The following is a 27346-nucleotide window of genomic DNA, read 5'->3' as shown; positions in this document are numbered from 1 at the left end:
GTAACATTTGCGGCTCGGGAGAGAAAATGTCGTCTGAAAGGAGTGCTGTTATGAATCCATCAATCCAACACCGTCGTACCACAGCACCTGTGTTTGGCATGCGTAATTGGCGATTGTAAGCCAAGGTCAACGCAGAACATACATATTAGACGAGCGAAGCGTAGCATTAAGGGGGCAGGGCCAACTGTTACGCTGACACGTTTATTAGCATTCGGGTAAATAACACCACGATTTGATGGCGCCTTTTACGAGCTGTTTGTGCTGCTTTTGTGACATTGGCTGCTTTTCGCTCAAGGTGCATCTGTACATTTCATAATCAGTCCCATCACATTCACGTAGGGCTGCCATGCCATCCATGAGCTGATTATCATTCTTACTTTCAAATGAGGCAAGGGATTGTTGTGCTTTCCTGAACAGCGATGGCAATCTGATTCGCTCGGCATGAACGGCATGAAAAACGATGTCCCATCAAGCCCTTTGTTTGTGTTTTCTGATTAAAATCAAATTAGCCACCGAGCACTATTATTCTGCACTTTCTGCTTGGACGTATGCTTAGTTAATTGGATCACACAACGGACAAAAAGAGGGCTCGTGCAAGACGAAGCAGAAGAAGAAAAAAAAGCAAAGGTAGGTCGGAAATTAAATTGGAAATTGGGCTTCATTATCTCCAGTGGGAGGGAATGAGCCTTGAATCAGCAGTCAGGTGTGCCGGAATGAATTTGCAGGGAGATAAAACTCTATTTACACACACAGCGCATGACGCATAGGTGTGTGTTTATGTTGTGGGGGCTTGGCACAAGTCTCAACCCGATCCGTAATCAGATTCCCCCTCTCTCTCTCTCTCACCGCATGCATACCACTCAATGAGCAGCCATCCATGCCTCCGATGCATCAATGCACTCACCGTGATGGATTATCTCCTCAGACAGCCTTCACATGCATGCCAATATTGTGAAATGGAAATTTGGACACATACAAGAGATCACAATGTGGAAATATCCATTTACTTTTATGTGAGGAACCACAGCTAATAAGCACGCTTTTAAAAAAATTTTTTTTATCTTTTGGCCACAGCTTCGGGGTTTAAACTCCAATCCTGTTTTGACACTTTCCTCTCCTCCTGCTTGCAGGTCATTTCCTTAACTATTTCCCTCCAGTGAGCAAACACCATCCCTTAGGAAATACGGCAGCAACTTTTTCAGTGCTTGTAATCTGGCCACCAAAAGCGAAGAAACCAAAAAGCAATTTTCTCTCTAAAGCTTCGAAATGTATAAATAATGTTGGGCTTGTACTCTTTTTTTCTTTATTGCGTCTCGCTTTCATTAGACACATTTGAATGAAATCATGTCTATCAAATGTTTCTTTTTAATTGACCTCTTTTCCATTTGTTAGCAGCTCGAATAAAAACCGAGATTGAATTGAAGGCTCAGTGAAGGATTACACGGAATATGACAAATGACGCAGTGTAGCACACAAGTGTGGGGATTAAACTTTGCCAGTGACAGTGCACTCAGTTAGCTTCAGGACCACTTTGCATTGGTGAACTTCACATGTTTCTCTGTGTATTGGCAACATTGTAAACATGGGATGAGGCTAATCCGTTTTGCAAATCATCACCTGATACCACTAAATAACCTGATACCACTAAACGAGTTGCAGGGCTCCCTCCTCCATGCGGCGCGCATTTGACCAAAGTCACAGCTGAATTGTGGAGTAAATATTTAGGCCAGTCGTTGGTTGACAAGGCAACGGAGATGAACGTGGCCCTGGCTATTAATATTGGCTGTTAACCTCTTGCGCATGTCTGTAATTAATTTTGACACAGCAACTCTCTAAATCTTCCTGCAAATATATCCAGACAAGACAGACTTGTAATACACATGCAGCGGTATCTAACAATAATATCCAATATGCAAGGTAACGCTTTGTCATTTGTGTGAATGATGGGAAATAATCTTCTTGAAGCATTGGCTTGCTTTGGAGTTTTTCAGTTTGCTGTTGGTCAGCAGAACAGACGCTGGCTGGTGCAGTATCTAGGTCAGTGTGTGTTTGTTTTCCATTCATTTCACCAAAGGACAATGTGAGTATCCGCACACAAAGGAACCATAACCTAAAAAAAAATGAACTCTGATACATCACGTTCTCTTACTACCACTTAGCGATGCAGCTGAGTGACCGTGATTTCATGCGGTTTGAACCAAAGAGTAGACAAAAATTGTACTCAAGTACGTGTAGAGTTACTTTAGAGCGATGAGTCAAGTAAAAGTAAAAAATAGTCCTCAAATAATCACTCGAGGGAAAACATGTCAGAGTAACTGTTGCATAACCACAGGTTTATTTACATTTTCAAAAGAGCATATGGTCTTAAATTAACTTTCTTAAACGCACGAACCAGGTCTCTAACAAAACAAAATCGATTGGGCAGTTAAAAATAAACACCTGTAGTTGCAGATCCAGGTAGCAAGCAGAACGTAGCATAATATCCTGGAGTATAAGTAGCTTTTCTTCTTAAGCTACTCTGACAAGTACAATTTATCCAGAAAGTTACAAGTTTGTTACTACCCACCTCTGTTTGGAACACACTTAATATTCACCGCTATTGTAGTGAATGTGATTTGCATTCTGTGGGTAGGAAAAACAAGCTGAGACATCGTGTGGTTGGGAAATTCTCCCCGTTTTGATGTGGCACTTAATGCACCACTCTACATCCACTCTTTTCAATACGTTCAGGTGTTATGTGCTGGACTGCATTCGTAAAGTCACTCTTTTTATTCCGCTGGAAAGTCTGAATTATTGGAAAAAGCATGAAAAAAAAACATTCAGGCTTTACTATCAAGTTGAGCTTCCTGCAGCTGGAGAGTCCACAAGTTCAATTTCATAACTCACTGAACACAGCGAGTGGGTGACTCACAACTCACAGCAGCCATTTTTTTTCACCCTCAAAGGCTGCAATGGGAAAAAATGTTTTTTTCCCTCAATAAAGCCAATGCCAGTCATTTAATGATATCATCTTCTGAAAGTCAGGTTCAATTCGAGAGACCACGATGACAAGAATGTCGCAGACCTCAGGCCATTTGTGTGTGTGCCATTAGTCTTGAAGCCCTCTTGATTGACAGCTCATCTGGAAACAATGGGGTCCCCTGGATCCAACATACTTGCTATACAAGGAAGTCCTTAAGTCTTTCTGAATTTTGAGATTTAGTGAGATTGGGCCAACACTATCCCCGCACAGAACAGCCATTTTTAACTGGTTGAGAAGAATGATTCAAACTGTATCTGAATAGAAGCTTGAAATGATTTGACCTTGAATCTCTGCCATTTTGTGTTGGGTAGCACTCAAAATGAAGCATGTTCTTCCTTTGATATAGTACGATAGTCGCCAATGGATGGTTTGAGGAGTGCACAGAGCACTGACAAAATCCTCAAATGGATGTGCATTCGACACCAAATCCCATGTAGTCCTTTGACTTTGTGGGGCTCAAGCATGCTCTCGATACACTAAAACCCTGCTGTCACTCGTTTCGATTCATAACATCACAGGCTGTTGCCACAGAACGTCAACAGCGGTGAGCACCGTTGTGTCAGGACGCTAATAACTGCCTCAGATGGCCCACTTGAGTGTCCTGCATTCCTTTCCAAGTGTCTTGTCATCCGAAAGACAAGATCAAGTGACAATCTTTCAAATAAAATGGCTTTAACTTCAGGAGGGAAAAGATTCTCCTTTTGTTGACCAGCCCTTTCCAATTCCAATTTTTCTTTGTCTCTCCTTGCAAATCTCAATGTAATATATTTTTGGGCCACTGTGACGTCGTGTTTCTATGTGTGTGGAGGATATGCAATAAAATGACATGAGTAATGTAATGAGAATTCTCCATTCATTTACTCATTAATTCACCCGCCCACCAGTGCGCCCTCCTAAATTGACAGTTTTTCTAATAACCATTGAAGTGTGTGAGTTAACAGCAAGGTGGAAAAGGCTTTTTTTTTTTTTTTGCTTGTTAGTTCAAATGAATCATGCAACATAATTACCAGGAATAGTAGTTTTGTTTCATGTTCCCCGGAGAGAAATGAGATATCCTGCAAAAAAGAGGACAATTACACAGAAAAGTATATAAAAGTAAAACAGCCAGTCTTAATTTGCACAGTGGTTAAACTAAGCTGGGTTAAAGAAAACCAAGCAAAAATAATGCTACTACAGAGAATCATTTTCCTCTCATCAGCCGTTGTCTGCAGGAAGAACTCTGGCCGGTGCTTTGTTGACATTTTCACGGCCCTTCACTCAGCCGTCCCCACACAGCGGTTCAGCGAAGGACAGCCGCAAAATGAACGAGCAACAAACCGCAGATAACAACTGGAAGGCCTCTGTTCTCAGAATGCCAAGAGCGAGCGAGCGAGCGAGCGGGCGGGCCGATACAAAACGTTCCCCGCGGATGCCGGTTCCCTAGCTTGTGTTGAGAGAAAACTGTAAACATTTAGTATTCCTTTTTTCATCTTTGTTTGTGTGGCGTTGAGTATGTTTGAGGAAATTATTCAGTGTGTACACATTTTGCCGACAAATACCCGGCAGCCTCCTTCCTTCCCCTTACTTCCATTCCCCCCAATTTACTAAGTGAATGATATAAACAAAGCCTGATTAAATAAACTTTTATTGACTCGCAGGCCACCGCACTTCCCTGAATGCTTTTGGACTCGAACCATTTGACTTCTCTGAATTGAGACGGCAAACTTCCTATTCTTGAAGCAATTGAAAGGAATCACATTGGACAGCATGTAATGCAATGACAGTTTACTATGACAAAGTGTCCACTACGTCTGACGGAGATTCCTCGTTCCATCAACCTGATTGATCTGGTGGTTGCCAACTAATCTGTGGAGAGTGCATTCTGTTCCGCGCTGCAGTCCGATCAGATGACTGGCAAAAGAGTGTTCAAAGTGAAGCCCTGTTGTAACAATCCGTTTTGACAGTAAATCTAAATATGAAGTCGTGCAAGTTATTGAATGATGTGGGCATGGTGTGAATCGATCGGGGAAACGTTATGTGACCTCATTGTGGCTTAATAGCGACATTTACAACGGCGGAACGATACCGGAGAAAGTACATTATAATGACTTAGTGACTCTCCTTTAAGGTTATTGACATTATTAAGGGCTTTTATGTACAGTCCTCGTTGTAATTATCTAGTACCCATTTGTCATCTAACGGGAAACGGGAGCTCAGCCTTTCGCAGCGGTTGCTTTGTATAAAATGACAGCGGTTGCTTTGTATCAAATGAATGCCGTTAATTTCCTGGAATGGATGCGCGTTCATCCAAAGCATTTGGTAGGTTGTGTGGAAAGAGTTCAACACTGGGCAAGGTGTATTCCTCAATGCAAGCTTTTCTGCTCTGAAACATTCAGGCAACATCAACACGATCCATTCTGTCAAAAGTCAGACCTTCAGAATAAAAGCTGCGTATAATACGGGTTCACCTGAGTTTCTTGAGACACACGGTGGCTTATCCAACTGAGCTGATGACTAAATTATCCACCATGGGGTCAAAGAAAGTCTGGAGTAACTGACCATACTGGGATGCTCTTATTTTGAAGGGCTTGACTTGTTGCCCCAACTTGTCCAAGTGTTACCGAGCACACTGGGCGACTTATTGCCTCGACTTGGTGGTTGAGTCTGGAAGAGATTTATTGGATTGACATTATTTCCAAGGAGAAATATGGCCTCGGCTTTCATATGGTTTTTGTCAGACTTTGTGTTAGCTATGCTATTATTTGTGTTGGTTCTCTTGCTTGCACAGTATTAAGAAGATAAGCCTGCATATATTGTTTTTATCATTAATCATAGATGTCAACGATTGTTGATTTCGATGATCTTTGTCTGATCCAGAGCTTTGCTCTATCATTTGAGAGTCAGTCAAAAAGTCGCTCTGTCAGCTGAAATGCAGAACATAAAAGGCCAGTTTGCATTGTGGGAACAAAGTGGAAAAAGGAACCGCCGTTCCTGAGAAACGTCTCCATCGGGATCTGACGCATGGCGCTTGCATGCTTCCCAGACGTGACCCTGCAAATGGCGCTTTAATGGCGTTCCAGTCACGAGCCCTAAACTACAGTGCGGGGCCGACAGCTTCAGCCCGCAGCTGGGAAAACTTCTGCCCGCGACACCAAAATGCCCAGTTGGACCTCGCCATTCAGGATCTCAAATTTAATACCACCTCAAAGCAAACAAGAAGAAAAAGCTAGCAAGCCATGTTGCAAAACAACAGATGTTTTTCCAACAGTAGTTACCACACTTGGACAGGTTTCAGTAAGCGGTTTGTCCTTGTTTAGTCTGTGACCTCATGGCAGCGGTCTGTCAGACCAGCATCAGCATCCATCTTGGCTCTTCGCGTCTCCGCGCGTTGCTTTTGTTGGGCTGCGTAGCGCCACTCTACAGCTGCTCTTAAGCCTTTGCTCTCTAATTAACTGGACGGTTGAAAGAGCCTTTTGTGATCTCTGGATGCTGCTCTTACTCAACACATTTGGACTTACTGTACATTGACAAGAAATTACTTCACGCCGTGGTCGATTCGCTACGTACTGTATGACACGTCGGAGTTTTAACTCCGGGCTGTTTTCTGCTACGCATAATTGCAGTTATGGCAGCTACATAATGATGGTGTCTGTTTTTAACAGTTGCAGGAATTATGAGCCCTGTATGCTCCTGATGTCCTTTTGCCGCCTCAGCGCACCACTGACATCACATCTGAGTGTTTGTGACCAGCCAGTGGATTACGATCATTTTTATGATGTTTTTAATCCTTCATTTTTCGATCCAGAACCCAAATTTGCCTTTCATCGTTTAAATAAAAGAGTCAGTTAGCTTCAAGGGCCTATTGGCGCACCCTTATCAAAAGCCACAACAGACGTGGCACTTTTTGTTCTTTATTGATTGATTAGCAATCGACTGCCACACAAATACCCAAATGGCTTAAAGAGACATGAATTGCGAGGGGAATCTCTGCCTCTTTGATTAAGTGAAGGATCAAAACAGAAAAGATGATGATTCACCAACAGTAAAATTCCTGCCGCGGCTCTTGCTCTGACTGAGGTTTTGGGTGCCCACAAAAATCACCAGTCACTTAAAAATCCATTAACTTTCGGAGATGCACAAAGGACACTCAACCACATGTTCAAAACTGTATGCACGTTTTTGAGTCTGCCAGGCCATTTTGGTTGCCAATATGAGACTGCTACCAGTAAAACATGTGCAGAGGTTCAAAGGTTTTTGGGAAATGGTACAAGAGTCCAAGTTAAAACTCTAACAAAATCATCTTGTCTGTTGTTTCCGGAATGTGGCAAAAAATTACTATGACACATTTGGCTTTTGGCCACTGGCTCTATGCTCGCAACTGTAACATTTGCCAGCTTGTAATGTCGCAATAGTAATACTGCAAACTGACTTGTTTGACTCAACCTCTACAAATGATGCACGAGAGCACATCAGGGCACTCTTAATAACTTTAAAAGGAAAAAATACACCAAAGTCAACTGACGATTTGTAAATGTATTACTTGGATTGCATATGACATCATGGATTATCCCACAGTAAGCAAAGTGACAACCAAACATTGCCCAATCAAAAATGCCATGTCGACTCGTATCACATGAGCGTTCACAACACAAATTATGTTTACCATACCAGCCAAGCCAAATGGTACTAAAACAGTCTGTACAGTACACGCGTTACACTTGTTCCCAATTAGTTGTTTAACTGATTTTAAAATTATGCTACTGGTCTATAGATCACTGAATGATTTTGGTCCTGAATAAATAAAAGAAACCTTAATTGAAAACCCAGTAGTACTCTATTATATATAGATAAGCGACCACGGGAACCCGCTTCTTTCTTGACAAAAGCGCCATCCTTTTAAGGTTCAATTAAAAAAAACAAAAAAAACAGTACAGACTATTTTGCACCTCGAGCATTGTTTCCTGATAAGACCACCAGGGGGTGCATTTTTTTCTGTTGCAGAGAGTTGATGATATGTGCAAGGGTCAATCGCTTGGTTTGCAGATGTGGGTCGCCAACTCTATTTTTTTTTTTTTGCGATCGCCCATTTGAGTCACGTTTGGCCTCGTGGTTCTGGTGCGCGGCAGTCCTTAAAGAGAACAACCGAGCTGAACATTTTCGCCAGACAGTGTTGTTGTCTCAATGGAACAAGACACAAACCTGTCAGACGACATGATTAGTCCTCACAATCAGAGATGATTTACCGTCAAAGGTTTATGGGTGTCAGGATGCAAGTTGGCGACGAAACAATGCAGCAGTGTTGTTGTCCTCTGTTGTGACACTTTTCTCCCTGTTACCGCTGACAACTGTGAGCTCACATGCTTTTATAGGTTGATATATGCGTCTCCTGCTGAGTGTCTTTGGCAATTCGAATAGTACTGGCGGGCGTCCTCCTCCGGCTTGTTTGGCTTCTAAAGGCCCTGCCAACACACACCAAGTGTCAGTCAACTCTGCCTTGTACTTCCGTGTCATAAACATCTGGTTGCCTGGATGCCAGCCTGTTCCCTTTTTAGCGCACATATATGAAAGAGTGCATGTTTACTAGAGAATTCTTCTATTTTGATTTGAGGGAGAATTGGGGATGAATTATTCAGGGGGAGTAATTACTCAAATCTATTCTGGGAGAGTGTTGTGCTCAGCAACCACTTGAGGAGATGAAAGGAACCCCTGTCTTTTTTGGGGGAGGATCGCCTGTAGTTTTATAACTTTTGTGTATTTAGGGATTGTTGACCATTCATTTTCTATAGCCCTTGCCCTCATTTGGGTGAAATGGAGCATATCCAAGATGACTTTGGGTGAGCAGCAGAGTCACCCTTGGCTGGTCACCAGCCAATCAGAGAGCAGCTAGACAAATAAACATTCACTCCCACATTGGAGTCTTCAATGAACCATGACAGAAAGAATAAGAACAATTATGTTGAATTTGTTTGTGTTTACCGTAATGCAATGTAAGCCAATCATGTACAGTATTGGTACAACATCTGCATTCAGTGTAAGGATCGCAACTGTCCAACCGTGTGACTTTTTTCCCATCCGATTGAACAACACTCTTGATTGACACAATCCCCAAGTGAAAAAGAGGCAGCTGATTCAGACACACGCGCACACACGCATACACGCGCATACACACACGTGGTGCAGTGAGCCAGAGCCTGTGATGCACGAGACGCTGCAAAGGCGGTCCTGTGTGTGCGTGTCAATTAATAGCAAAACTCTGGAGAGAATTCAGAAGGGGAGCTCATTCCCCTCCGGTTTCCTCAGCATTTTGCTCCGTAATTGTTTACATCTGTCTCATTCCAACAAAAATATATTACAAAAACATCTCAAGGTCCCGTTGGCCCTTTGGATCTTTTGGCAGCGGATGAGAGAGGCCATCCAAAAACTGCGGCCAAGCTGCGCTCCACTGCACCAGCAGTTCTCTCCTCTTCCTCATCAAGGTCACATATTATATCGGAATGTTCTATCAGAGCGGCCCGTTTGCCTCGTCAATATAGTCACGCTGGAAGTGATATACATTGCAAACTATCATAGATTTCGATGCGGTGTGTCGCATTTGTCACGAGGCGATAAATCTGATTTATTGCCCAATCATTTATTGCCTGTTTCCTCTTAAATGTTAAACGATTGCAACAGCGGTTGTGAACAAAGATGGACGGATGATGGAAAGTTGTTCTGTGGGAGAAAAAAAAAGTGACTCATCTAGCTTCATTTTGGTCAAACGCATTACATGTATATAATTATCTTCAAAATGTGAGTTATGCCAGAATAACCAGTGAATGAGTGTGAACCAAATCCAGTGAGAGGCAAAATGTTTTGCCGTAATGCTTGTTAAAGTGATCAGGTGCACACATTGCAAATGCTAACCAGTGGCGCTCAGTAGATGACAGACCTCCTCCAAGGCAAGATCAGGCTAATTTCTGGGGCTGGTGATAATGTGCATTCCAAGTGCATTGCATATAAAAGATTAAAAGATAAACATTGGACCTGCATACATTAACGTTTACCCATCTTATTAAAAGTTGGATTATGTGAAAAATTGGCCATAGCCAATTGTCTAATAGCATAATACAGTATGAGACTACAGATTTTCTTTTTTTTGGTACACCCTGTGCATTCCTCAAGCGGCACCTAGTCAGATCTGCAGTGTCAAAGAGTTTCTACCTTGGGCAAATCCAAACTCTCAATATTGTTTTTGTTTAATCTTGGTAACAGTCACAAGATTCTTCAATCAAAACAAGCCCCCTGTGATTTCCCAGTCACAAGCGTCTCAGCACTCGAACATGTGTAAGAGCTTTTGAGTGTTTTGTAGTCGTTCTGAATTGCATTGTGGCGTCCCACAGCAGAGCTCCGGTGTCAGGCCCCACTTTGGAAAAGCCCCTTTTTCTGTCTTATGGGAGTTTACTTTAATGCCTCTATCTCTCCCACTGAGATGTTTTGGCTAAAACTTTCTTCCAATTTCTCAAGGGTCGCTCCCAGGAGCTGGATAAAAGCGACGCCCGACGCATCTGGGCATCAAAAAGTCAGCAGAAGCAACATGTGAGGGATGTGGGAGCAGGGAAGAATGTGGAGGAGTTCCAACATGTGCGGCTCCAAACATTCATAAGTCCGTTCTTTTCCCTCGGTCATTTACTTTAAATGACTGTTGTTTTTATTGGCATGCCATCAGAGGCCATTAATACCGGAATACTCGTTATTTTTCACACCATGTGTTGCTGTGTATTTTTTAGCACAATCTTATGTGAGAATAATTCAAATTGGTTCTTGGTACAAGTCAGAAATATGTCCCCCACTGTCACTGGGGAACGTGTCAAACATCCTTGCCCCGAGGCGAGCCTGCGGGCTAAATTGCTCCAGTTTGATTCACTTGTTGATTATAGTTTAATGCGAGTCTGTCACTAGCAGTAAAATATATGCTGTTCAACATCAAACCGAGTTTCATCCTGATCTGATCCCTATTTTGGTGTCGCTTTGAACGTAACATTCAAGTTGAAAATGTCATTTTTTTAAAAAACGGATCCGTGCTCTAATTGTTCGTGTTTGAGCGCTTTTGCTTCCACGTTTGACTCAATGGCAAGGCTGTCACAGTGCTTTACATCATTGCGGCACGCTGAGAGCAGGGATTAAGAGATTAATGGCGGCCCCTGTGCCCACCAGTATCACACAGACACCAGCAGGGGCGAGCGCCTGTCCGTCACATATATGTCCGCGCCCTGCAGAGCCACGGCACTAGGCGGAGCGGGGACGCCAGTCCCACTCGGAAAGGGTGGCTTCCAAGCGGCGGTAACTCCAGACGACCTCTCGACAAGCCCCGTGGGGAATTATCCGCTTTCAAAGCCGTACAACACTGTGACATTCGTTTCCACGGGGCACCGTCGTCTGCGGGATTGTCATTTCAAGAACTTAAAGGGAGCGTGGTTTGCTCATATGCGCTTAAATATAAGTATACGTTTGACTTTTCTTGTTTCTCTTGTACATGTCATTTGACATGCGAGAGGTTTTGTACACAGGGATCACGAGATACTTTGTAGAAACCCAATATCGCATTGTACTGTTGTCGTAGAGCATACAAGGTTGTATGAAGGACCAAAAATCAGTAATAAGTAAATCAGTTTGGCCTGTTGCCATTGAGAGAGTTCAACAGTCAGGCCTCCATCTGCCTTGACTGACAGCTGGTTATTTTGCATCTGTAGTAATAATAACAGCACTGGGCGATAGTAACTGCTTCATGATTTGGGGTTTGGTCACTAGAGGACCTCAATCAAACATACGCACACTTCAATCGAGTGTAACGATGGCATAATCCATCCTCGTGTGACTGTCCATCATCCATCCCATCCCCGAGCGGTGCGCACGACAGCCCGCGTACGAAGCACTAACTTTGGATTAATGGCCGGCATCAATCCCTCGGTCTGTCTGAAAGCCATGCGCCACAGCAGGACGCGTGCGTGTCTGTGGAACGGTCATTTGAACGTCTTAGATAAAGTGATGGGGCGCAATAGCAGGGCAGAGTGACAAGGGAAAGTGACAGATGGCAGCAGAGTGATGGAGGGGGGGGGAAGAGGAAGGATTGTGTGTCACTAGGCTACACTGGAAAATGGGGTGGCGGTGTGTCGACTTTTCAGATTAGTGTGTATTGTTGCTCGTTGGATCTGTGTCAGCATGTAACCAGTGAAGTGCAAAGCGGCGTGGACATGCTCCGGACGTAAAAAACAATCGGGAATTTGTTTTTATTTGGTCATGAAGTGGCTGTCATCGGTGCGCGCGGTGTTGCTGGGCGGCAGCCGCAGCGCCCCCGTCACACCAGCTGGCAGCCCCGACATGCACTCCAAGGAAGACCTGAAGGCCAAACAGGTAAGATGTGAACACAGAGTCTGGCAGAACGCGGGAAACTGTCTTCAGCAAATGGAGACATTTTAAATTGATTAACGTGACAAATTTCATTCAGCGCGCTCATCTGTTGCTGCAAGCCGCTCTGCCTCCTTCTCAAGCGAGAAACGTGATTGGAGACTGACTTGTAAAGTCAACTAGTGTATGACTCATAATACTTGATGATTGTTGTTTTTTTCCCCTGTGGCTTTTCCTCACTTGCCCTTTGTAGTTGCTGTGCTAGCTCTCTGTTACATCCACTTGCAAGCTGAGATGAGATTCGAAGAAAAATCAACCCAAAGGCTTTCCAAACAATTCCAAAAAGGAGAGTCTCATTTTATGCGTCCCTGCTATTTGATTTTTCTTTTTTTTTTTTTTGACTATTCTTCAATTTGAAAAAGAACACAATGAAATTAAATGAAGATGAAGCTTATTCAAGCGAGACAAAATCCCAAGCCCGGGTTTGTTTTACTTGGACCCTCCCGCTTCCCTGCGCTGCACTATTGTGTGGAAAAGCAATCCAATTGTCCTCCCGAACCAGAGAACTTGAGCAGTATATCCACACGCAGTAAGCAAAAAAAAAATACAATCTGTGTTCTCAAGGTCTACTCACTGGAAAGGAAGTATGTAGCGACTTTAGAGGATAACGCAATGTATTAAGCTCTCACCGTGACCCCGTGCTGCACTGATCCCATGACAAGCTCAGACTACGACAACTACTACTACCTCTTTAGCTATACCACTCACACATTGTTGAGCAGGGGTGGGCAATAACGGCCCTCGATGGCCGGTATCCTGCATGTTTTGTATGTTACCCTGGTGCAACCCACCTGATCAGGATCATTATCCAGTTTCTGCAGACCTTGCTGATTATATGATCATTTGAATCAGGTGTGTTCCAGTTGGGAGAAATGGAAAACTGGCAGGATACCGGCCCTCGAGGGCCGGAATTGCCCAACCCTGTTGTAGAGCATAAAATGTTACCTTCATCGATATTGACGGCTAAACGGCGCTCCATTCTAAAAGCGATGGCGTGCTGGTAAACTCTTACAACCTGATGGGTGACCCTGTCGTCGGCAGCAGTGCAAAACAAATATATGCTGAAACAAGGGAACGATATGATTACAAGAACTGTGTAGCCTAAGATGTCAAATGCGAATAGTTTCAAGTTTGTCGGAATGAAGAGAAAAGGAAGTGACTGGCGACTGTTGGAACACCCTGTATTTGGAGAAATACGATGCTAAAATAAGCGCAACCCCATGGTAGCTGCCATAATTAAAAATAAAGTTACCCTACAATGTATATTTAGAAACGGGCAGAAGTGTAATTCATTCCTATCGCATGATTACTCCAGCGTGTTGTACTGCAAATAATCTGACATATCTCGTTGCAACTTCTGCTAAATGTGCGTAACAATCTTCCCGGTTTGGGTCTTGGAAAGCAAGCAGCCTGTCTAAAAGAGCAGAGGCAATATGGCAGTGTAAAGTGACACTTTCTCATGCGAATGAAGCCTTCACCCATGTGTACTGTCTTTGGTCCTTCCGGGTGTTATAAAAGTATCACGGCGGCTATACGGCACAAGCGGATTTGTTGCGCTCAAATGTATTCAAACAGTGGAGTGGAGTGATTACAACCTCATCTCGAATCCAGTGTACGTGTATCCTCCCAGTGACACAGCAGATAATGGATCCTGTGTCACTTAATATTTGCGGCAGGAACGTCTCTGACTTGATGATTGATGACTGGGTTGTGGCCCACTGTTCTGCCTTCTCTCTCAAACTGCAGTTCCCAGACCTGCATCTGAAGGCTTTCCGTCTCTAATATCAATAAACCGCATAAAACAGATGGAAACTAATTGAAACCATCCAGATGAAAGTTCCTTTGTTGCGCAAAGAAAAAATTAAATACTCCGAATGGGAAAAGGCTAAACTGGCTTTAGGTGAAGCACTTGAGGGAGAGGGGAAGTGAGGAAACAACAGTTCAACCTTGAGTCGCTCCTTTGATTTTTGTTATCAAGCCACTTGCAGATAAGAAGGAAAGTTCTCCCGACAGCTGTGCGCTGCATAAAAGGGGGGGAAACTTTTGTGTTTTATCAGAAGGGGAAAATGTGTCATGAACGGCTTGCCGCTGTCAGCCATTTTCAGTCTTAGGCATCATCCCATCAATGTATAATCACCCGCCTTTATGGAGATAATAATGACATGGCTGGAGGTATTCATTTAGCCTAACAATGCGATTCTGGTAAAATTATACTAATTTACTTTGAAATAATGACCTGAGTGGTGTGGAATGAAACATGAATTCCTTTTTAAAAGCATTGAGTGCATGAGTGTTGTAATCAAGCTAATATTTTGTCGCTGTGATTGATGCGTTGTATACTGTACATGATTTGTAGTTGAATCTTCCATACAGAAATGTATTCTTTTTTTTTTTCTTTCTTCCTTCATTTTTTTTTTTACACATTTAGGTGACTCACCACTCGTTTCATCAAGAGCGATGGACCAAAATTGGTCCTGGTGTGCGTTCTCGTTCTGTTGCCGCAATGCCCTTTTTATTCTCACTTCTTTTCATTAGCGTTGGCAAGACTTTGTGTGAGCGTGCCAAGTTTAGGAACACTCCTCGCAGCTGCTGATTGCCCGCTCAGCCTCCTCTCGGTGCCTATCAGTGCGGCTTCCTCTGCTCCGCTGGTTGACACATACTGTGATATGACTGACTACCTGTTGTCACTTCATTTGTCAATGAATAATGCATGTATCTCAGTGGCAACATGTGAGCATATGCAGGCCATTTGGTCCGAATCCAAACTAGTTTGTGCGGCTTTGGTGAAGCTAGCTGTTGCAATGCCTGATACCACTCCAGTCCTCTCGACATGACTCGACTCACCAGGGAGTGTTCTTTGAGTCCTTGGTCAAATGGGCTTCTGAGCTTGTAAGCCAGGGCTAGTGACAAAAGCGGTCATTGTCAGATCATAGCAAAACATAATACGTGTGCCAGAAAAGTTAGAGGACTAGTGCCACAAAAGATTTGTTTCAAATGGAGACTACAAACTGCAGGTCTTCACCTTCAAAGTAGACCGCTCGGAGTCTATCGCACTTTGGCGGGACTTCATGAAGGACTATTCCATGATCCTCCGCAGCCTCACGGCCATCTTGTCGTCCATGTTTTCAAAACGGGTCCACATGAGACACCCTCGAATTGGGAAAGAGAGAGAAAAAAAAATCACGCAGAGCCAGGTGGGATGAATAGGTTTTCGGTCCAGCACGGTGATGCTCTTCTTGGCCAGGAACTGTCAGATGCTCAGGGCATTGTGAAAAGGTGCGTCTTCAGGGTGAAAAAGTACTTTTGATTTGAAATACACATTTTGTGACACGAGTCATTGACATTTTCTGACACACCTCACACATGCTAACTCTATGCATAATTCTGGACGCTGCGGTACTATAAAATATCTTTACCGTGGTCAACAGTGACGTGCTAACAACTTAATAGAGGAGTGTCTTTTTGTGTGTGCGTTTTTCACAATTATGAAGAGGAAAACAAACAAGGGCCAGTAGAGTTGTGACTTGCAAAATTTGTTACTGCTACTCCATTTTTTGGGTTCTTTTTGGAAATGTTTTCTGTTGAGGATGTTGATGTTATTTTTCAAGACCAAGAAAATGTAAACCTTCAGCAAACCCTTCAGCAGACCACCGTCTATTTTTTTTCCTCTAAAATTTCTGGCTTCATCTATTGTAATAGTCAGATACGTCTGTGGTCTACCATTCTCTATTCTCACCTGTCTTCATTAGAGCAAAAACTCTGGCCTCAATATGTTCTTCCCATCTTAGCCAAAGGCAAAAGAAGCAGCACTTCCAAATGTCATCAAAAGGTGGGAAACTGCATATTCCATCCAGTGTGCTCCCTCAAAAGAGCGGAGAGTGACACGTATTGTGTTATTTTTGGAGTTGCCCGGGCATAAAAAATCATCTCAGTGGTGTGTTAATATCACACTGTGTTCCTGTGAAATTGTGTGTGAGAGAGCTCCTGCACCCGTACTTGACCAGCATTAGAGAGGCTGTGCAAATGAGAGAACTTTATGCAGTTCCACACTTTTGCCGTCTTAATGCTCAATCCTATCTCGCTCCACCACATTCCCTCCTTGTGCTTGCTTTAATTTGCTCCTTGCCTTGAAAAACTTTTTACCTCTCTTTAAACTTTTTTTCTATCATTTTTTTTTTTTTTTTACCTGAAACGACCTCCAACTTGGCTAGAAAGGTACTTAACTGGCATGCGGCAGCAGGGAAATGTTATTATTTTAAATGAATAAATTCAAGTTCAAGTGGATAAGTTTTTCTTTAGTTTTGCTTATTGAGACTGCAGTTGTTTATTTCTGTCATTACTTCAGCAGGCTAAATCCGCTAAAATATATCCCCAGATGTAAGAAACCAGAATGAAAGTTTAAGTTACAGTAGTAGCGTGTAATTATCGCTGTCGGCTGAAAAACGCAATACAAAAATGTACATCAGAAGAAGAAGGAGAGATGGACTGGAGGGAAAACAGAGAACGGGGGGAGGAGTGCATCAGTCATGGCTGGGCTTGGAATGCTCAACTTTCTCATGCTGCGTTACTTAACCAGCTCACCATTATTTAAACTGGGCACGCTCGAGGCAGGCCAGGATAAACAGCAAAACACAGAGCAGCGCCCCGGCACCATAATCAGAATCATATACAAGTCGGCCAACTGCTTATTATAAAATACTTAGAATGGAGTGTGCTGCTTGAAGCCAAAGAACAAGAAAAATCACTTTCAAAGGCTTGACTTGGGCCCTGCCGGATGTGCTGCAGAGCAAAAGTCAACTGTCTGTGACTTAAAGACACCCTTGACCAGTCTGGAGATGGAAATGGTAGCAAAACATCACGGCCAGAATGATCATGATTATCGCTATTATCACGATATGATATCTATACTCTGTTTCATCCCTGGAGCGGTCCTACTTTAGTTGGCCTGTTTGTCTATTTACTACTTGTCTATTTGAGCAGTCTCAGTCGTCCTTTTGTTCCATGTGATAGGAAAAACCCAATTGGTTTTGAATGATGTCCAAACTGCTATTGATCCCTAAGGGAAGTTGGCCACTGATGGATCGTTTGACCTCTCCGGGAAAGACAGCTTTAGTGGGTCTGAACTGATGCTATCAAGCTTTGCTCCGTTCTCCCCACCAAAGTATGAATTCCAAGCCAGGAATTTGGGGTCAGAGACCTTGCGGGCGCCACAACGCGCACTCCTGCAAAACGCTCGGGATGCTCCCCTTGCACATATAATGAGCTTTCTGCTCGTGTGAGATTTATGTATTTCGAATGAGATAAGAGAAAAGAGCGTCATCTTCCCGACGGACAGAAAGAGACGGCGTCACTCTGCCGAAAAGGTCACTTGCCTCATTCCCTCTCAGTCAGCGGTAATTATGCTCCTATGAGCCAGAGAACAAACAACGGCGTATTTGTGTTTGCATGTGCTAAAAATGCAAATGAAGGGGAATATGCGGCAAGGCATTAGAACAACTCCCTAATTTGTTTTTGGCTCATTAGCTCGCATCTTCCCCAACACACAGTCCTCGCGACTAGATTAGAAATAAATTGTTTAGCCCTCTAGCCACAATGAATGAAGAGTATAATCACTGCTTGACATGCCACGGGATAAATGACATATATGATGACTGCTTTTTCATCAGCACAAAGCGTCCATATTAATAACTCCAAAAGCCATCCAGTTGAGACTAATCCATTTGATGTCTAATCGTCGCCAAACTGCCCCCATCTGGAATGAAAAGGAAATCACCAACATTCATATTGTATTTAATTCCTTTTCATCCACTTGTATTACAAAATCTAAAATAGCTGTTGCCCACTTGAAGAAAGAGTGATTCATTTATACGCTGTACTTTTATAGTGAATGGCATGTTTTAGGAGTATTTATTTATTTATAGACATTGTCGGATTGTTGGACTGACCCTTACCACCTTCACGAACGTTAAGGATTATGAAATAGAGCTCTGCTCAGAGCTCTTTGTCCGAAGCACGGTTTGCCGGCCAGTATTCATGGCTCTGGTGGAACTGCTAGAGTTTGGGGTCTTCAAAACAACACAATCAAATAATTTTCTGTTATAATGCTCAACAGATAACCACCAGTCTTGCTGCCTTGATAGGACTGTAGTTTGGCTGATTTCAATTACTGTAGCTCTTGAAGTCCTTATGCAAGGCGTTCACAAGTTTTCCACCCTACAATGTTTACATAGCACACAACAATGAAACCGACCTAAAAATGAAAATATGCTCACCAATTGCCTTTGTGGTATTTCAGAAGACTGTGTTTGCCTATTGTTGTGACTCAGATGATGATCAGATCACGTTATAATCAATTCATGCAAAATTCCAGGTAATTACAAATTTAAAAAAAATACTTTTTCTTGTAAATGAAACTTCATAGAATTTGGTCTTTTCCATAGACCATGAGTGGGCCATGGGCCACATACAATATTTGATCCAGCACCGCATGCAATTATAAACAACATTTAACCCCTTAACGCTGACCATATCGAACAATAAACACAGGATAAAAGACGAGAAAATGGATGACTGTAATAATAAACATTTGTTGAATCATGGGATTGCATATTTTAGTGGGTATGGTCATTTTAGCACTTGCGATAACAAAATAAAATGTGCAGTGTATCTATTACTCACAAATACTGATGTGAGAGACCCGCTAACATGGACCTGTGAACCTTTTCAGTCCCCGAAATACAAAACACAGGCTAGGTCATGAATGAAAGCCTACTTTTCTCTGGATTTTGTGTTTTTTAGTGGGCTTTAGTCCTGCTGCTCCGGCGGGGCTGCGCTGCAAAAGGTCTTTGGAATGCATTTGCTTTGTCTCCACATCCAACAAACTGTGCTACATTAAAAGTCAGATGGGGCGCGCTCAGCCCCTATTAGATGTGGTGCGCTGGCGGTATGGAGTTACTTGACCACAGGGATAGTCAAATTGAGGACTCGGTGTATCGCGTGACTGTTAAATGTTATCATAACGTGAGCCGTCGTACAGAAGTTAAAATGATGTCCTCCGACTCGGTGGTGATGACAGCGAAAGAATTTCCTTGGAATCACTTAGAGAACTGTAATGCCCTGCTGTCCCATCTTGTCTGCCAAGTACGAAGGTGGCTTACAGTAGTCCAAGTGGTCGGCGCCTGGCTTTGGGCCTCCCAGAGCAGCAGCTCTCACGTTTCCGTGACACCTGGACAGAGAGCGCAGAGACCCGCTAACACGGACCCGTGAGATCTGGGCTTTTTCATGTGGGCGCACAGCTCCGGCGCGACTGACAGCTATTTCAAGAGTGCTAACATCAGTGACTTTTGAGCGGGCGCCAAAGCAACCTCCATTTCCAGCCCTTTCAAGTTTTGCAGGTCGAGCAACAATTTTGCAATGAAGTGTTACTTGGAGAAAATGATCACTTGTTGAAATGTTATTCTGTTGTAGTTGGTGAGTTGATGGTGGCATTGATTTATGGAGTAAGAGCCACTGAACTACCAATTGGAATTCCCTTCGATATGGCACATACATTCAAGGAAAAGAGGCAGTCCAGTGGCTAATGGTTAGCACATCTAAGTGTTGATCCACTGTTTCCTGCAGCAAAAAGTTACTGAGCAGCCAGGAATGCGTTACCACTTTGGTCCATTTCTTGCTTCGTGGTCATAACTACATTTCTCCTGGAAAATAGTTCCAAACAAGAATAACTGAAATAGATGCTTGAAGACAGAGTCACATCAAAGTGGGATTTTAAACACTGATTTGTATCCCTTCCTACATGGAAATGAAGGAAATAGGTGTATATGTGTCGGAATGGTTATATGTTTTTTTTAATTTGCGGAATGGTGGTGGCTGCTGTTGTGTCCATTGTTGTGCCTCACGCAGGATAATGCCGGGAATATAAGACTGTTAATCAGAGGTGGGCATTCCGTCAGACTGGCATACCGATCCGTCAGTGACGCGCTGACGGACTCCTGTTTTGCTGGTGATTAACGAATGACGGACACCTTTTAAATATGACGGACTGACGAATGACCGAAGTGGGTTTTCATCCGTCAGTGTAATCATCACTAAACACGTCCGTGAGTGACGGCCCGTCAGTCCGTCACTGACGGACGCCCATTTTTCTGACATCTTTTGGGGGGGGGGACCAACTGACGGACCAACGGATTACTCATGGGCTAAATGACGGACTTAACTGACAGACTGACGATTACAATTTATCTAATCACGAAAAATGACGAACTGATGAATGACGGACGGGTACCCTGGCCACTGATGGATGACGGACCAGCAAAATTGAATAAAGTGCCTACCTTTGGTGTTAATATTTTAGCATATCATCGCAATGCCCAGATACCGTGCGGATGTGCCTTCTACTAGCTATCAGCAGTTTACTGATTACGTCATGAGACACCTATTGAGCGAGGCTACGCCATGACATCATTACCACATTATTGCCTTTTTCCATGCTGCTGATGTACTCAGTGACCATCTCCCCGCCTGTCCTGCTGCCATTTCCCCACAGTTATGTGTCCCTACGTCAGCCTCTAATACTATTACCATAATGAGTAGGTGAGTTTGGATCCAGGCCCATTGAGGCACACATTTGGTAGCCTAAGCCTATCGCTTCAGGCCAGTTTATCACTTCTTCCAGCCTCATCAGCACTATTGGTTGGGAATAACAGAGCATCCGCACTGTAACCTGGCATCCGTTTTCTTACCACACTCCCGAATGGGTTTAAAAATGTCATACATCGCATGTTAATTTGTGATGAATGACAGACCGTGACTACTACTCCTGTGGCAACTCCAATTTTCAACCCATTTCCTAATTCCGCACATTTTTCCTCAGTAAGTGTGTTGTTTTGCAGTAGTTCAGTTGAACTAATGCCTCAATCTCCCCTCAGCAGAATCTGGAGGGGAGTTTGTTTATGAAATTAACATTCCTGGCCCACGATATAGAGGCACAAATTTTTTTTATCGCTTTTGCTATCATCGTGTTTGTGGCAATTTCACAGCCCAGCAGTCAAACGCAGCTCACGCCAGCAGGTTGACTTGGATGTTTATGGCCTTTGCTTCTACTTTTCAAAATGGGGATGTCTCTTTTTTTTTTAGGGTTTTTTTTTTGGCGTTTTCTTCCAACAATGCATCTACTTGTTGAAGGAGTGGCGAACTCTGGTGTTCCACTTAGCTTCTGTGACTCAAAACTCTGCTTTATAAGGAGTCAGAGAATGAATTCAACAATGGTCTGGCTTTTGTTTATGTCTCCCTTAAAACTCATAATTCGACGATTTTTTCTTCCTGATTTATTGTAAGAGCTGACTCCTCCTTTGTTGATGCTCCGCAATTCCTGGTTTCTTTCTATGACAGTGCATATTGTCATTAGAAAGCCTTTAAAGGCTATGATCTGGTAAGAAACCTTGCTCATAGTAACAAGTACGAACGCCACAGTCAGCTGTATTGATAAGGTGAGGGCGTCGAGAATGGTTTGTTTCTGCATGCATGTACACACACGTGAATATTTCTCTTCTGTGTTATTAACCGCGGTCACTAAACACGTGATTTTTATTTGCTGGCAACCAGTGTCACTTCTGGGAAAGTCTTTGCTTTTAGTGAATCTTTCAGTTCCTGTGATGAATATGAAAAGACAGTCCAACAGCCAAAATATGTTCATATGGCTCGCTTTCGTGCTGGAGTTCTGTTGCATGACGGTTTTGGCAGTGTGTCGCCTGGTTCTCCTGCATTTTTTTTACATGGATCATCGAAATTTTAGGAGTTCTAGTTGTATTATACAGTGGTTAACTTCTCTGTGCTCTTGTCTGACAGTTAAGAACGTTAAAACATTGCCAGGTTTTGGCGGTTTGATCCTGGAACAATTTCATTTGAGAATTCTTTCAACATTTTTGGAACCGATTCTGTTCAACCTTAGAGTTTCGACTGAGTCCGTAAAGTTTTCATTGAGTCCACCGAGGACTGCATCAGGGAGCACATGACAAGAAGACAACTCTCTTACTTACGCCACTAAGTCATTAAAAGTCGGAGCGGCTCATACTTGTCACAAGACTTGTGTAGCACTTCCATTATGCTGGCACAATCGCCCGTGAGCCATAGCGCAGCAATTTTCACCGCCAAGTTATGTGTCATTTACAGTGAAGTTCTTGAGTCGTCCTCCGCAGTGCAATGCCGCTCACATGCCTGCAGCGAGTGGAAAGTGCGTCCACCTCCGTCACACACACTCCTCAGAATGTCAGTTGGACCAAACACAGTCGTGTGAGGGGTGACGAGGGGAGAGTCGGGGTGGCGGGTTGCTTATAACTGATTTCTCCAGGCCTTTTATAGCCCTGTGCCCACGCGCCATTGCCCACCCACTGTCAATGAAGTGTCAGCAGGCAGCGTCCCAAACAATGGCCCCGTCAGGCCCTTGAAAGCCAGATTAACTCCCCTGACCCGACTGTTTGGGACTTGGCAGGCTCGTGGCAGCCTGCCTGGGTACGGCACACGAGCAGAGAACCTTAATTGGACAACGCGCGAGCAAAGATGCCGAGGGGAGTTGGCGGCGGTCGCCGCTCTCAGCCCTGTTTAGTTTTCATCAGAGTGACGCGAGCGGGAGTTACAAGCTTCATGCTCTAAGATCCCTGTTCTTTATAATATAAATGTTCTTTATATATATATATAATCTATCTTTATGTCCTTCCATCCTAAGAATGGTTTCGACCAGGCTGAAAAAATAAATCAAACAACTAGATCGTCACATGGCCATTTGTCTGACGGCAGCGAGCCAAATAGGAAGTAGGAAGGGATTAGACAGTTTTTGGCAGCTTCGGAATTTGCCCTTTCCTCCCCATTTTGATTCACTTCCTTCAGTTCAAGACCAAAATAAAGTTCCTGTCACTCAGGGGTATGGCTTTCAAAGTCATTGTAACCCTTTAATCACATTGCGGTACCAGCTACAATCATGCAAATACAAGCGGCTGCTCGGTCTGTGTTGAGGAAAACTGTCTATACAATCGTGCCTGTACTTACGCAGACTATTGGGGCACTGAGATGTGAGGTTTTGGACATAAATCACTTTGAAGTGCTCCACTGAGTCAACCGAGTTCAGAGCACAATGTCACGGCGCTCTTTTGTCTAATTACAGTTCCCTCGTTGTCACTATGAAAGGCCTTCAAGTGGGCGCCTGATTTGTGTCTAGACCAATAGCCTTGTTGGGCCTCTTGTTTGTCTGTCAAAAAAATATTTATCCCGCTAATACATCCATCATTACACTCTTTGAAGTCCAATAAGTATCGTCACATGCTTGTCTGTGTCAGGGGGTTGGACAACTTTAGGCCTGCTTCAGAAGCCTTTTTTATGGTGGCATAAATGCAGGAATGCTTTGGGAAAAAATGCTGTGGTTGTTAGGTAAAAGAGGAAATGAAAAACAACACATATGGAGAAACATCCTGAAATTTGGTGTTTATATTGTTGCGCTTGTAGCCGCCATATGATCCATTGTGCCCGCAACAGTTTTCAGTCTAGGTCTACAACTTTCTTGGCTACTCTGGCTTACTCCCACAGGCTAAAAAAGTGCATGGTAGATTGATGAACTGGCTCGGGCACATGTTGGGATTCCTCCTCGACACTTCCCTGGAATTTTTTCGAGCATTAATGGCGGACGCAGATGATAGCGGGAGCTCTGAAATAAGTGACAGTAGTGATATAGATGACGCTCTTGTGGACTTTGAACCAGTGGAACCAGTCGATCGTGATATATATTTAAAGACCTGTGTTTGTAGACAATGACGATATCAACGGCTTTGAAACGATTTTTCAAAATTAAAAATAGTGCTTCTCTTGCACTGACACTTTAGTTTTGCATTTTTAATTGATACAGGTAAATAATAATTAACTCAGGCCTGTGTGAAAGTCACATATCTAAGATCTCAAATTCTTTTGGAATTATGTTGCTATCTGCTACAGGGGCTGAGATCCCAATTGTTTTGTAGGTGTTGAATGTCTGGGAAAACTTCAGTTTTTACAGGGTGATTCTAAAGTCGCCCTGAGGTTTTGGAGGGATGTTGAGCCAGGCGCTTTAGGCCTTAATGGGTTAAGCTGCTGCCTCCACGACTTGACCTCAGATAAGCAGAAGAAAATGAATGGCCAATGTCTCTATTTATCAATATAACTTTTGCCATGAATTCTTACGCATTATCTATCCTCATAACAGCTCTCTACATGTTGCAACTTTGAACAGATTTTCCTCAGCAACAATGATGAGTTTCGTAGAGGCGCTGGAAACTGCCCATATCCTGTAACCATATTAAATGTATTATTATGCAGTAAAGGACAACCTGATGAAAACATAAAAGGCCATCAAATGCACATTTGCTGACCGATGGCTCAAGGGCATCAGAATGAGCCAAGAAAAAAGTGGTTGACATCTGCGACGCATCTTCTTTGATTCCAACTGTTGCCTCATCTGCTGCCAGTTTGCTTTACATGTCAACAGGTGCGACAGTCTGAAGGCAAGGGGAGCTTGCCGGTCGGCCGCCGCCAGTCAACAGGATGCACAGCCGCCACAGTTTGTGTCAGGACAGGAACTCCCACCGGCCGGCACTGTCTTGTCACGCACATACAATCACAGTCTTTCCTCCACATCCTTGGACCTTTTCAAAAAGCCCCCGAATAGTTGCTCCATGGGTCACCATGTACAATTAGATGATTCTCCCCCTTTTTCTCCTCCTCCTCAATGTCACATAAATCAAAACATAGCACAGATCCCCTCAAGCTGTTTTGTCTTACAGTTTAAAAGACAGTCTTCATGAAGGCTATAGCTTTCTGCTTCATGTTTACAGGGAATCTTAACAAGCAAGTGAACGTTAAAGATAATGAGATGTTGCACCGTGGATGCATGCAGCTGTACGTTTGAACGTGGGCCCGCCGAGTGGCGTGGCATCGTCCTCACATCTGGGCCTGGTTGACACTCTGCCAGCTTCCAGGGCTGAAGGCGCTTTTTTTTTCTCCCCCCCCGACCAGCACGTCCCCTTTAATCAGACGGCGGTGTTAAAAAGCTGACATTCGAAACGAGGCTCGGCGCTAATGAGGGCGAGTCCGAGAAACCCCAGATGATCGCAATATGTGTTTATCAGATGAGCAAACAAACAAGCTGTCCCTATTTACAGCCCACGACTTGGAGGTTAAAAGCCATGTGTGCCTTACCACGCATTGGAAATTAATGAGGCTTAAGCTACATAGTTACTCGAGGGACGCACAGTCGCTTGTGAGGTTCAAAGAGGCTGCTCTTGTTGACATTTTACAGGTGTTTAGTGTACTCAATGTGTCATGAATCTTTCCAATGATCCGTGTTTTTTTTATACTGCAAAGTGCCTTATTCATCTATTTTCGAGCAGATTTTGATCCCTGTTAAGCTCCGTTTTTTTTTGTTTGCATGTGTGCTTGGTGGTTTACCGTGGAGAAGCCAAAGGTTGAGTGAGGTGCAGGAATGTGTGTGTGAGAGTAAATGGCATTGTGTGTGAGTGAATCCCAAACAATGAGTGGCACGAGTCAATGAAAGTGAGGGGGCCCGCCATTTTGTGGTCTGTTTATTTTAGTTTCCATGTTGTCTGACGTGCGGCTCACTGATATCATTCAGAGTGTTGACAGGCCCAGGTGGATGTATATCCATCTACTCTCCCATAGGGGATGTATTTAAGCACTGTGTGTGCCTGTGCATGCTGGGAGGGCAGAAGGTGTTTGACCCCCCTCCCTCTTATCTCCAGCACCCCGGAGTGTTTGTTTTCACAGCCACAGTGCTCAAGTCACGTGACCCTGGGCGGTATCTTTCATTTGGACACCCCTCCGCTTATGCACATATCAACTTGTGCAGTATCGCACCCGAGCATGTGGAACAAATAATAAACCCGATATTATTGATTCCAGGAGGTGTTCGTACTGACTGGAAATATGCAAATAGACCGTTTTTGTTTTGCACTAAAAATAACACAAAAGACTATCCCATTTTGTGAACCACTGCCCGTTCTTCAACTCACCTCGCGAGTTTTGGAAATGTACTTCTCAGCTTTGATAATGAAATGTGCTCACCCACTCATTTTGACATTTCAACTGTGGCACAGTTGGCTGTGACATTATGTAGAAAATGTAGTCGGCCGTAGCGGCCAAGCGCAAAGGTGCTGACTCGCCCTTCATGGTTTGTGTAGATAGAAGAAAACCTGAGATCTGCTTTGCTAGTGTTGACTTTGGATCTCTTCTCCGGTATTAAATAAGGACAATCAGTGCTATGTTACCGAGCCCGCTTCTTGATCGTGCGAGTATCTGGCCCCTCTCCGCAACCGACATCCATTCTCGTGCGTCGACCGCGCACGCGAGTCGTTTTCTTCTCATCTTTGGCGGAAACCTGTCCCAGCGACCTACCGAGATGGGAGCTCGTCAAAGGCGGCTTTCCAGACAGTCCTGAGAGGCTGGATGCCGGCCAAGTCAGCCCTGATCCCTGCAGCACTGCAGGCGGCGGCACACAGAGAGCCGTATTTGGACGGCTGCCACTCATTTACGTGCTGCCCTGTTGTTTTAGGCCGGTCATGATGGGCCTTGGTGCGTGATTGGAAACATGTTGGAGCCGGTGCTACATCGGGTCCATTTTAGGGCCACTCATTTCTCAAAGATTCTTGATGGCAATATGAATAGGATGAAGCAGGGTGTAAAGTCATTATTTCACACTGTGCTGATTCTGAAGTAATGTGAAAGTGTGCCTCGTAGAGTGGCTTTTGCGAGTCCATATGCGGTAAGGTCGCGCAACTAAACTTGTCTGCATTCTCTCGTTCTCCCAGTCTTTTACTGTAACTGCAGCAGAGTGTTGAAAGGTTTACTTTGCTGTGTCAGCAGCAA

The 27346-nt window shown here is 43.8% G+C and overlaps 1 protein-coding gene across 3 annotated transcripts in view; it reads left to right on the top strand.

Annotated features, from left to right (window-relative positions):
• Positions 1-27346, top strand: part of nav3 (neuron navigator 3) — a 217769-nt gene that overhangs the window by 86400 nt on the left and 104023 nt on the right. The window contains exon 1 of one of the 3 annotated variants that reach the window (XM_086022786.1): positions 12337-12391. The exons of the other annotated variants lie outside the window; for them this stretch is intronic. Within the exon in view, the coding sequence (XP_085878912.1) occupies positions 12359-12391 (33 nt within the window). The 5' untranslated portion in view covers positions 12337-12358. Of the gene's footprint in view, positions 1-12336; positions 12392-27346 lie in introns of those variants that run through there. 3 annotated transcript variants of the gene reach the window in all.

This window comes from Filicampus tigris, chromosome 22 (genome assembly GCF_054856515.1).
Source record: "Filicampus tigris isolate MCC_2025a chromosome 22, RoL_Ftig_1.0, whole genome shotgun sequence".
NCBI lineage: Eukaryota > Metazoa > Chordata > Actinopteri > Syngnathiformes > Syngnathidae > Filicampus > Filicampus tigris.
Note: the sequence above shows the minus strand (reverse complement) of the source record. Positions and strands in the feature narration are given on the sequence as shown.